Genomic DNA, 13366 nt, shown 5'->3' on the forward strand with positions numbered 1-13366 from the left:
TCCCATATTATTTTACCTAGACAGACTAAGGTTTAAAGAAATACAATCCTCATTACTTTGCAATACAAATTACACATCCTAAAGAACCTTCTCCAACTAGACTTTCTGTAGACTTAGATATACATAGAAAACAAACATCTTCCTTGATGCTGGAAGTCCAGAATTCCCCCGGGTAGCATAAGACTTTGTGAAAAATTAATTTGTACATCATGGCACCAGAATTCTAATGAAATTATTTCCAATCAAGAGATTTTACCTCAGCTTTCCCTTACAGCTCATTAAAAGCTTCTTTACCTTCCACTTAGATAAAAATTTATGTTTGCATTCCATCCCAATGGATCTACAAGTCATCAGATTCAACACAGTCTTTGCCACTGGAGTAGATCCCAAGGTTCAATTATAAGAGAGTACTATTTCATCAACTAATATTCTGGGCATAAATACATTCCCAGACAATGCAGAAATTGTTTTACCAGGCCCACATATAAGCATATGTTATCATTCATTGTGTGGAATAGATTTCACATGCTGAGAAAGAGGCTAATGTTGCTCTTCATAAGGCAGACTTGCCACTTAAGTGATGATGGAACATGACCATATCCAAACACATACATGGATACAGACATAGATAGATGAGATAATTTTAAGGTAGCAAATGAGCAAGGTAAAGCAACACACCTTGAGCTCTAGGCTGATGCAAATAGATTGTTAACTGTATTAGAGCCAAGGAGTTTGGAGGCTATACTTTCAGGCATCTCTGTTATTGCAGACAGAAAAAGTGCTGGCAGGATATAAATATTCAGAATCCCATATAAACACTTCATATTTAAAGCCACAAGAGATCCATCTTGTGCATGGATAAAACATACTAATGTTATCTTCCAACTACCTCGAGCTTTGCCAGAAGTGATGATTAGTCCAAATGCTGCAACAGATAATGATCATGGAACAAGTTTATGTGATATAATAGGACCCAATGTAAAGGAATTTGAATCCAGCTAGATTATTCCATTAAAAGTTGCAAATTGCATTGTATTTACAAAGCAGTACCTGAAGCGCCTTACAGAACCATCTGGTCCACGTTAAGTGCAATGTAAAGTGCATTCACACATCAGGAATGCCGAAAGGTAATTTGGTATCCACTGTGGTCTCCTGCTGTCTAAGGTCCAAGGTCCAGACATCAGACCAAAAAAAGACTGACTCATGCCCAGGCAGAATATCAGAAGGAAAGGCTGAGTACCAAAGGTTACACAGCTTAAAGGAAGATTTCCATGCCTGTGAACAGTAACTCTCCACCTTGTGCTGAGAGCCATTTGTGTGCCCAAACTGCAGCATCTGTAATACAATGCTGCAAGGCAAGAATCAGCAGGGAAACTTATATGATTCAAGGATTTACAGTTCTAGAAAGTGGGTAAACAGATGCATCCAATTACTGTGACTGACTGAGCATCCTAATAGATTGTATTGATAATAGGCAGCCCCAGCAGTCTTAGGACAATTAATTTATTTGAAAATCCTTGCTGCCTGCACCAATGCTGAGAGCATCTTTATCAGCAGCATTAAAAGCATTAAAAGTACTCAGGTACTTTTCCTGAGTACCTCTCACCTCTCTGGAGACACACAGAATTGTCATCCTTGTTCTCCTGGTTTATGCTCCTCCTCCCATGTTTCTGACCTATATGGACCATCACCAAAAGGGCTAGCTGGTGCATTAGGACCACTGACATCTTCCATCACAATCAATTATCCCCACAGTATCACCCCATCCAAGAAAAGCCCTTTTAGATAAGAGGAATATCCCTCCACAAGATGAGAAAGCCTAATAGTTAGGACTAATCTCTAAAGTTAGAATGCTCCTGCCTCAGTGCTTGTTTTTCCTAATTCAAGTTAAAAACACAGAAGAACCCAGATAAAGAACTCAAATCTTCTAAATACCCAGCCTGAACATTACAAGTTCTTTTAGGTCTGTGACTCTAACCTCTCTTAGGCTCTCTCAACAATCCTTGCATGCACACATCCTTCTTTTTTCTTTCTTTTTTTTTTTAATTGTGAGAAAGTGTAGTACTTTTTTTCTGAGGTTTTTCTACAGGTTTTCCTCAGATCTCTAAACAAATAGACAGATGAAGCAAACAGGACTGGCACTTTGTTAAAACTGTGACATTAAACCACCAATATCAGGATACATTTCCAAGGCTTATTCTGTAGTTGGAAGGAGATACCAGAACACATTGCCAGAGGCATTTTTTCCTAATCAAGTAGCACATTTGCTTTTTCATTCAAAAGAGATTCTGATTCCTATTTCTGTCACAAAACTGGTTTATGTCCTAGCTACTTAGGAGTTACAATAGTCAATACAAGCCTAAGGAAATATGATTTAATCATGTGATACCTGACGTCCTCTTCATACAAAGTTAATTAGGCTCTGTTCTACAAAGTCAATTTGAAACATTTGTCTCAATAGCATTATCTTAATTATTCCTCATCAAAATGATACCACCTCCTACTGTGAACTAACATACTTGTGTAAACAAGGAAAAAAGAAACCTTGCAGTCTTGAAGCAGGTTCCCATCTTAAAACTCTCTAGTGTAAATACTAATACAGGCATTAAGTATTCAGGAGGAATACAAATAAGAAACTCACATGTTTCACCTCTTTTCCTACTGAAGACTATTTTTAACAGTACTGCTGAAATACAGATGATCAGTTTATTATTTTATTAGCATAATATTTTACTTCCTGTAACAAAATACTCAGAAATATGAACAGCCAAGAATTCCTTGCAAAGACTAGAATTTATTTTTTATATGATACAAGCAAATTTTCCCTCTCTAAGACAAGCTTAATTCAAAAAAGATCAAACTAAAGTATGTGGAAATGGCTTGTAAAAATATTACTGGATATAATCTCTGAATTAAATATATGTTTGATAAACATGCTGTTTATAGACAGTAGAGTAAGTACTTCTTAATAAGAGTCTGTCAAGTTGAGTTCAAAATGTTCAATACTGTTATTTAACATTCTTTGGCTTGTATATTTAAAAAATACAGGGGATTTTCAGACATCAAAGTCTAGGTTTTTAATTTCACATCTAAGTCTACACAACTCTGTAGAAAAAAAAATAACCTTCTGCATACAGGTGCAAAAACAAAGGAAAAGGAGAAAAAAACCCAGCTACCCTGAATCAGTTGTTTTACCAATAGCACATCCTATTTATCAACATATTATACAAGTCCAGCACTCTGACTGTAAAAGCCTACACTTGCTATATATTTCAGCTTTGTAACAAGCATGGTATTTGTCAAGTTTGCAAATACTTGAAATTCTTGCATCCTTCTTATTACTCTTGAGAAACCATCCTGTATTAGACCCACCAGTAAAAACTGAGTGAACTCTGGGTATGTTAGGTGTCTTTTTCTATCCTTTCCAAAATGCAGCTGTACAAACTCCGAATTCCAGTTGAAAGGAATGTGCTGATGAATCGTGGTCTGGCCAAAAACTTGTTTAGCATCCTCTGGGAAGAAAAGAAGAATGTTCATTTAGTAATAAAATAAAATCACAATAGAGACAAACATATAAACAAATAGGATATTTTGTAACAGGAAAGCAACCCTGTTCATATAAATTAGTAACATATTGTACAGCAAACCCAATGTTTTTCTGCTCACCCAAATCATCACCTTTACAAATAGTTTCTGAAAAATATTGCATTTAATTAAAAGAAATTTCAAGCTTCAAATTCTAACAAGGAAAGATTAAAATTAAAGGATAATTTATAAAAAGATGGCTAAAGCTAACATATTTTCAGCATAATCTTTTCAAGCTGCTAGCAATGAAAATTTTGTCACTACAATTCAGTCTTTTGAATTTTTCCCAGAGTTTCCCACATTCAAACAAATCAACTACAAAAACACTGTTATATCAAGACCCTCTCTTCTGGAGTTACTTACAGAGCAGTGACAAGCAGGACAGGGAATGACAGGCAGGAATAAAAACTTATCACCAGCACTATGCAGACTTTAAGCCTAAATCTCTTCCACAAGGAAGGGGGCAGCATGACAAGTATGATCACACCTAAATACAAGCTTCATATTTCATAGTCACAACTGGGCAACAGTTTACTACACACTTGGTATACACAGCAGTTTCCATGAAGAAGCAACTATTTGACACAGGATCAGCAGTAAGGACAACACGTTTCTGCAAGTAGACAGCATATACTGTAAGTAATGAAAACACCAATGAGGAGAGAGCCCACTTCAATTTGATAGTTTTATCTCAGCCAAAAAAATAGGGCAAAGATATGCTCTGAAGACAAGCTCAAGGCTAGAGGTTCCCAGCTGCTATATGCCTTCCTAATTGCTGTATGACTCTGCCAGCAGCTCAGGCCAAGAGGCAGCTCTTGTCTCCTGTGAGTTCCTGTGAGCTTAGAGAGATGGTTCCCAGGAGTCACTCCCTACCCTCAGGCTGGGCCAGGAGCTGGTCTGCTCCCTTCACGCTGTGTGGAAGAAAGACCAGGAGTCCAAACCACGAGCTCCTGTCTGTCTCTGGAGCAGCAGAGCTGCAAGCCAGTTCCCAAGCACGGCTGGTGCCTGGGGTTGAGGAAATCAGCACAGCTTAGTGCTTGTCTGTGCTCAGAACAAGCTGGGAGTCACCCACTGGAGCCAGCTTCTGCCTGGCAGGCAGGACTGGGAGCCACCTTCCAGCTCACTGCAGTGCCACAAGCAGAGGTGGGAGCTGACTCCTCGGGGGGATGAGGTCGTGTCTCCTGTGCATGTTGAGTTGCAGCTCCTGGCTCAGTCCATGCCAGGCAGGCACAGCAGCTCCTTGACTTGGGGAAATCCAACCAGAGCGGAATCCCTCTTTTAGGAAAGGAAGCAGGAAAAAATGAGAGTGAAGTGGCACTGCTGATAGCCAGAAAGATGTCAGGAAGAGCCAAAGTAAATGAAGAATAAAGACATAGAAAAAAAACAGTCACAAAGAGATGAAAAGGGCAGGTGTCTTGCTGCACCAATCCAAAAGCCCTGCAGATGGTATAACCCACAAAAATAGCTTGTTCTAAAGCAAGAAGGCTTCACAGAGAGAGCAGAAATGAAACTTCAGACCTCTTCTCATCTCACAACCCAGTCTGTATTTTCAGCTTTAAAAACACAGCACTCACTGATGCCAGGAAATCAGTGGTGAAAGAGCAAGTTGGATTTAACTTACAAACAGAAAGACTAACCCCAGTTAACCTCAAATTCATAAAATTCATAATTCCAAGTCTTAATGTCCTATGAGAATTTTCTCCAAGCAAAGTCGATGCCCCCAGGACAGCCCCATTGTTCATTCATGTCTTAAGCTCCATCACAGCCAGCTTGGATCTTGTCTGCCAGCATTCTCCAGGAGCAAAATTCTGCTCTCAAGGCAGTGGGAGAGAAAGTCTATTGGTTCAGGGTGAGGTTCTATCCCTCTACTTGAAGTCTTTCATTTAGGGTGCTTCCTACTGACACAGCTCAAGGCACCTTGCCACATGTCACTGGAGATCACATCTATAAAGCTCCTACTTTCTGCCAGACTTTCTTCAAAGGAGGCAACCAGCATGAAAAAGACAGCCTGTCTTGCCTGCATAAAAGAAGAAATAAAAGTTGTCTCTTTTTGGCAGTGGCCACTGCTTTTCCAGAGAAATAAAGACATTCACAGAGAAATCAAATGTTCACCTGCTTCCTCTTTCCCTCTCACCCCACCTCCACCTTGCCCAGAGCAAGGCACTGATACTGTGAGGATGAAATTAGGAACAAATCATCATTTACTAAAAGCTGAGTTTGTCTGGACTCCAGACTTGCCTTTGTCAGAGAAAAAAGGTACATTCCTACCTGATGAATGGTAAGAGATAGCACCAGCTTAGCTAGAATAAAATGAGTCTCAAATTTGTTTTGATGGGGCAAGGGTCCACACAATTCTTACTTTAAATTAACATTTGAAAGCTGCAGAATTTCCTTTGAATATGCCCCTGTAATTTTATTTTAATTTATTATCACACATTAGCCACCTTGAAGGAACAATGTATTTTGCTCCACCAGCTCTGTATCCTGTAAACCCTCCTTGGCTGGAGCCCAAAATTAAAATTCCATCTCAAGAAGATGAAACATACAATCACAGAAAGGTTTGGGTTGAAAGAGACCTTAAAGATCATCTAGCTTCAGCTGCCCTGCCATGGGAAGGGACACCCTTTACCAGGCCACGTTTCTCAAAGCCTCATCCAACATGCCCCTGAACAATCCCAGGCACGGGGCATCCACAACTTCTCTGGGCAGCCTGTTACAATGTCTCACCACCCTTACAGTAAAGAATTTCTTACATATATATAACCTAAAATGTACTCTCTTTCAGTTTAAAACTATTCTCCTTTGTCCTGTCTTATAGGCTCCCTTTAGGTACTGGAAGGCTGCAATGAGGTCACCCCAAAACCTTCTCTTCTTCAGGCTGAACAAACCCAATTCTCTCCACTTTTCACCAGAAGAGAGGTGCTCCATCCCTTTAATCATGGTTTTTCTCCTCTGGATTTGCTCCAACAGGTCCATGTTGTTCCTGAGCTAGTACCCCAGAGCTGGTGCTGTGTTCCAGCTGGGGTCTCTCTCACCAGAGCAGAGCAGAGGGGCAGAATCCCCTCTCTGCCCTGCTGCCCACGCTGCTTTTGGTGCAGCCCAGACACATTTGGCTCTCTGGGCTGCAAGGGCACATTACCCAGACATGTCCAAATGTCAAGAAGTGAAAAGAATGGTAACCTCAGACTAAATACAATGTTTAATTATTGGCATTACAAAAGGCAAAGGAGCGCACAGCAATGAAAGTGGAAACCTCATCAAGCCAATTAGGAATATAATAAGGTCTCTATCCAGACCATTTGCATTCTCTTGTCTGTTTTAGAGATTAAAGACCACAAGCATGTCTCAGAAGTTCATGTAAGTACAAGTATTGCTCTAAACAGCCCAAATTAAAGTTGTTAATTTTTTCTATGACCTGGAAAACACAGACTACCATATTACTGTAGACACAGTAAGAGAATCCACAAAACTTAATCTTTTCCCAATCATACTGTATATTGATGTCAATATGACTTGGCAACTACTACCAGATGCTTTTCTGACAGAATGCATGTTGGATTATACAGTGCAGGCAGCTGACTGGAAGATTGCCTACTATGCTTCTACTGATTTTTTGATGGCATGAGACATAGTATCCTCTTTGCCACCTTTTACACATACCCCATACTTCATTTTTGCAACTATTTATGGTGCACAAACTCATATGCTCAGTGTAGAATCTTATTCCTCTTCCCTAGCTAGGTCTCATTACCCATCCATCCACCACGTCACTGACTCAAGTCTCATCTGAAGGCAGACTGCCCAATTCAGGCATTAAAAACCATTCACACTACATGAAAAATCTGAAGTGTTAAACCAGAAAAAGGTATCCAATTATGTACCAGAACTCATCTCAAGTTATTGTTCAGTAGAGTATAATCTCCTAATCATCTAAGTCCAGTATTAAAATAAAAAATGGACAATGAAAAAAATGCAGTTTTGCATTAAACCTGCAGCTGGAAGTTCCACAGCTATCCACAAGTCCCTTAACTAAACACATCAAAACACAGAGAAGGTGAGATATGTTTCCATAGCCAGGAGTTATGATGTCTGTTTAGACTTTTTTTTAAAGGAACCTGTTTCAGAATTGTTTGTAATGCAAAGGACATCTGGATTTCATGGAGTCCAGCCACCAGTCAAAGTCCAACCAGAACAGGCTGCTCAGGGTCATGGTCAGATGAGGTTCAAAAACCTTCCCTCCCATGAATTTCTGACTCAGGACATCAGGGTAAGGGAACATTGAAATGCCAGAGGGTCACAATCAGTGGCACAGGGTCTAGTTGGAGGCCAGTCACTAGTGGTGTTCCCCAAGGTTCAATAGGGCCCAGGATTGTTTAATCAGAAAGTTCCACCTGAACACAAGGAAGAACTTCTTTAGTGTGTGGGTGTCTGAGCACTGAAGCAGAGAGGATGTGGAGTCTCCCTCACAGGACACACTCAAACACAATGTGGACATAATCCCATGCTGTGTGCTCTGGGATGACCCTGCTTAAGCAGGAAGGTTGGACCAGATGATTCACTGTGGTCCCTTCCAACCCAACCCAATCTGCGATTCTGCAAATACCTCCAACAACAGAGACTGGAGTTCTCTGGGCAATTTTGCTTTGATCCTAAACAAGTATTAAATCAAAGTATCTGACAAATGAAAGCTTTAAAATCCAGTTCAGAACACTGTTTAATTGCTTTAGTTTTGAAAAAGCGAAATGCTAATACTTCACTGTCAAGAGGTGTTGTGCTGTTACACAAAATCAATCTAAAGCTAGCAAAAGATATAACCATTTGTGTGTCTGCATTGTTTGAACCAGAGCTGTTAGAAAGCAAAATAAACAACAGACTGAAGATTTTAAGCATTCATTTTCAGAAATCCATGCTGCTGCTTTTATCAAACTCTTTAAAAATTCAACTTTGACATTCAATTTTAAATAAATTGCAAGGTTCTAAAACAAATAATTGTTTGTCCCTCCACAGTCTCTAACTAAAAAAAAGATACCTTGCCATTTGTTTCTGATCACACTGTATGATAGAATTGTTTAATCTTCCCTCAAGATGATCTGCCTGCTGATTTACAGTGGGGGTTTTTGGTCCTTTAAGTCCTGGGGACCTTCTTCTCTGCAGTGTACTGATGTGTATGTTTAAATGCTTTTTGCACAAACAAGCATGCTGCATTCACATTTTCATTCCTGTGATTCCATTCCATTTTCATTCCTATGGCATTCCATTTCCTGAGATTAAGAAGTAAAACAGAAATAAAGCATGCTTTGGAATAACTACAGACACTCTCGACACAACAAGGACCACCAATATTCTTCAAGTGAAATTTGGACATATATTTTAGATTTTAAAAGAAAAACTCTGGAAGTCATTATTCCACTGTATTTTGGTATCTAAGGAAAGTCACTTAACAGAACAAGCTACTAAAATCTTTAGTGGATATAGAACCTAAGTATCCGACAAATTAAATCTGAAATTCTTTTAAATTACTTATTTTTCCAGCATATTTTTCAAATATATTTTGCAAATATATTCTTCACATGCTGTCATCATTAAGCCAGTAAAGTCAACACATTCTCAACAGAAACTCAACAATTTCATGATCATCTGCAAAAATCTGCTGATCTTACAAAATAGTCACAACATTTTTGCAGAAAACCTGTTATCCTCAGCTCTATTTTATATAAAATCTATACATTTTATATATCTTATTCCTTTACACAAATTATTTGAACACAGTATAGAAAATATGTACCAAAGCCCTGGGACTTGAGAAGAAGTTATATTACCCTATATTTGTAAAGGCAACTTCTGTAAAGAATAAGAACTACGTATTTTGTTTTGGAGAGGGTAATTTCCTGAGTACACCACCAGGTTCTGCAATTTCTTCCCCAAGACAACTTCTTCCTCATGTACAAACATGAGGAATATGTGTCCAGGCATCAAAGGAGGAAGAGCTGGAAGAAGTATCATCTCAGGTCCTAATCTCTCTTGATGAGCTTTGCTGTAGGGATGCCAACACCTCAGTGACCCCAACCCCTGATTTAACTTCCCAGCCTTATCTTGGACCTGCCTCACCCCTATGGGCATGTCTGGCTGACCCTGATCACTGCCCCCAGACCAGCTTTTCTGCCCATGTCAGGTAGTGTGGGACTGCAGCCCTTGTCAGTGAGAGCTGTGCTCAGGAACCAGCCTCATTCACACAGGGTGTCAGTCTGGTGGAGCAGCCAGCTCCTGCTGCTCCTGGACACAGAAAAATCACAGAATAGTAGAATATCCTGAGTTGGATGGGACTCACAACGATCACTGAAGTCCATCTCCTGGCCCTGAACAGAGCAACCCCAAGAATCACACCATGTACTATCTTGTTTTACTGGAATTGTTGGGATTTATCCAAGATTTTGGTTGGCTTATTTTTGTTTGGTGGTTTGTTTTGGTTTTTTTTGGTGTCGGTTTCTTTTTTTGTTTTGGTTTGGTTTTGTTTGTTTGGTTGGTTGGTTTTCTTGAGTTTTTATTAACTGTCGTGAACTTCAAATTCACAGCAAGTTTGAATTTATTTCCATCCTTGATAATGATGACTTTTATTCTAGGAAAAGCATGTCAACATCACATAAGTTCAGATAAGATATGGAATGATAGGCAAGTACTTGACTGGTTTTCCATTTATCCCCATTTATGCAGAAGAGGAGCAACAGTCTGGAAGTACAAGCATTACAATCACCTTCCTCATCTCCCTGATGTTGGAATAGTTTCATTACTAAGGACAGCAAAGGAAAGGCACTCACACCTCCAACTTCCCTCAATAAAGCATTAAGAGCAGGAAGGGCTGTCACAGCCACCTTTATCCACAGGTTAGAAGCCCTGAAATAATAAACTAATGCTGTATTTTCACTTCCTCTTAATTCCTCACAAATCATGGGCAACCTTTCTTGCAATTGCGAATTACAAAAAGTTTTAAAAAATTAAATTAGGTTACTTCTTCTTTAAAATATTACAAAGAAAGTACTAGAACACTCAAAATGAAGTTGGCAGAGTAGAAAGAGAGCATATCATTTGAAGATAATGGGAGTGTATTACACGACTCAGAAAGGCGGGGATGGCTTGAAAAAAGCAGCTCAGGCCAGTGCAATTTATCTGTGCTCTATCATGTGATATCACTACCATTCCAGAAAAAATTCATTCAAAAGAGTGCAAAACCCTGCCTTAGTCCACCTGACCCATTTAGACTAATATCAATTTCACACACACCTGAAAAATGTGGCTGCACATATGTATTTGTATACAAACACCTGAAAACCCCCAGAATTCACTTATTTTGATAACTGTGTGTGTAAATGGCAGTTTATTTTTTGATAGGACTGGTTCCTCCAAATCCAGAAAAAAATCCCAAAGACTACATTTAACTCAAAAACTAAAAAAGGAATTTCAACCAAATTAATAATGTTGAGCCAGTCCAACTGTGGACTAGTGATGAATTTTGCTGCTTAACATAAGCCAGTGTTGCTCGTGTTTAACTAACTGAATAACCAATTCAGTGTCCCATGTGGACAAATTAAATTATCATTTGGACTCATTTCTGTTATCACAATCATGGAGATGTAAAAACACACGACTTTCAGAATCCAGACAGAATCAACACTTTTTTTTTTTTTTCCACACTGGCATGGGCTAATTTCACTGAGGTTTTCCAGCAATAAAAAACTACTTCAGGATTCACATCTTTGTTTCCTACAGCAATTTAATATACTAACCAAAGTGATAAAAGCAAACTCGTGACTCAAAGAAATAACCCTGAACTTTACACTTTACTTTCCAGCACAGACTTGAGAGCTCTATGTCTTTAACAGCTATTATGCTTACACAGATGATATACAAAAAAAAAAATTCACTTTCCTGCAAAGCATTAACATACATTTTCTCTCACTTACATACCTCAATTTCAAATACACCACAAAATGTACTCCCACAACAGTGCTGTATTAGTATAAAACTATTTTAGTTCAATTAAAATGTCTAACTATCTACCCTCAAACCTATCTAAACTGTAATTTTCACTTTGAGCACTTCCAATATATTTTCAGTTTTGTTTTCTTTTATCCTTTTCTCAAATCAGGTTCTGAGTTCCAAATGTTAGGAAAAAATAGTCATTAACTGCTAGGTAACAGCAGATTTTCCAATTTAGAAAACTAAATTACACACACCAGAAAAATATGTGTATTTTGCTATCTGAAATTTCATATTAAAATCTGTAATAACAAAACACTTTTCTGGCTCTTAGAACCTGCTGAAGCTTCTACTCTCCCATCTGCAATTCCAGGCCAGTTTGAAAATTGGATGGGAAAAAACCTTAAGAAAAATCAAGCACAAAGTGATATGCTGCTCCTGACACAGTTCAAAATATATTCTGGTGTGAAGGTTTTGGTGCCTCCCCAGGTGCTGCCTACTACTCATGTTGGGCTTTTTTTTCCAACAGGATTTACAGATGGCTGACCCTCAGCTTACCAAAGAGTTACTCTGTTAACCAAAGAGTGACCTCATACAGCTGAAACTGACTCTCAAATTGTCCTGTTCCCACCTTTTTCCACATCTATTTTTTTCCTTTTTAACTAGCATGAAGTAGCAGTAGAAAGCACAATATTTTAGCCATCTGAGCATGAAGTATTCTTGAACTATCCCACCAATTGGAAGTGCTCTCTGTTATCTCTATCTTTTAAAATTGGAGCCATTACAGTAAATTGTGCAAATCTACAGTTGGTCTTCAATAAAAAGAGGATTTTTAACCCACTGAACTGGAATATCTTCCAAGCAGTTCTTCAGATCTCTGACAAGATACCCTACAACACACACATGACAATCTGATATTCCCATGTACCTACATTCAGTTGTTCAGAAAATATATCACTTTAAAAGTTCCAAAAATCAGGGTAGTTCTTTTTGTAAAAAAAGCTGAGCATTAAAGAAGTGCAATAAAAGTCTACATATACATATATAAATTGATACCCTCACAAAGAAATTTTCACCTCCAGATAACACACCAACATCTGGAGCCCAACAGTGAGAAGCAAAAGCTTATGATCCTTGTTGAGCTGCTCTTAGAAAACACATTGGTTAACTAGGCACACCCTCAGGCATTAAAAAGGAGTGTACTGTGACAGCCCCAATGCAGTGCCAGCATCCTCAGAGGCAGCCACAGCAGGGTGGGGAAGCAGGAGGCTGGAGCCTGCCACCAAAACTGGTCACTGCTGCTCAGATGTGAGCCACAATCATTGTGAGGCTGGAAGAAGCAGCAAAGGCTGTACAGCACCTGTTGCACACAGAGGTGAGATGAAGACCAGTATTGATAAATAAATATCTATCAAATGTTGTCAAGTAACTTTAAAGAAAACAACAACCAGAGACTCCAATTTGCCTGCAGCAAACTATGAAGTCCAGTACCAATCCTAAAAAATGTTCAGCATGCATTCTGTCTCAGGAGAGAGACACTAGCTACTGAACATAATTCACTACCCTAGCCAAAGTTTTCAACAAGGACAGAGCAGGCTTGCACATTAATGAAAATATTGTCACACAGCACATGCTTGCACATTTATAATTTTTCCCAATCCAGAAGATCCATTATAAGCTTCAGTTTCACAAATTTGCTGAAATTGTTCTTTTTAACACTCTTACCTTCCCCCTTCTGGTTGGTTATGCTCTTGTCACTTCTGAAAACTACTAATTGACTTTCTTATGACATATCCATACAGCATCC

General features: G+C 38.9%; 1 protein-coding gene across 2 annotated transcripts in view; it reads right to left on the minus strand.

The window, feature by feature from the left end:
* Positions 1–13366, minus strand: part of SLC25A13 (solute carrier family 25 member 13) — a 98650-nt gene that overhangs the window by 45542 nt on the left and 39742 nt on the right. For both annotated transcript variants that reach the window (XM_079300638.1, XM_079300639.1), the window contains exon 5: positions 3373–3512. In XM_079300638.1, the coding sequence (XP_079156764.1) occupies positions 3373–3512 (140 nt within the window). The remainder of the gene's footprint in view (positions 1–3372; positions 3513–13366) is intronic.

The sequence above is a fragment of the Erithacus rubecula genome (assembly GCF_903797595.1).
Source record: "Erithacus rubecula genome assembly, chromosome: 3".
Lineage (NCBI taxonomy): Eukaryota > Metazoa > Chordata > Aves > Passeriformes > Muscicapidae > Erithacus > Erithacus rubecula.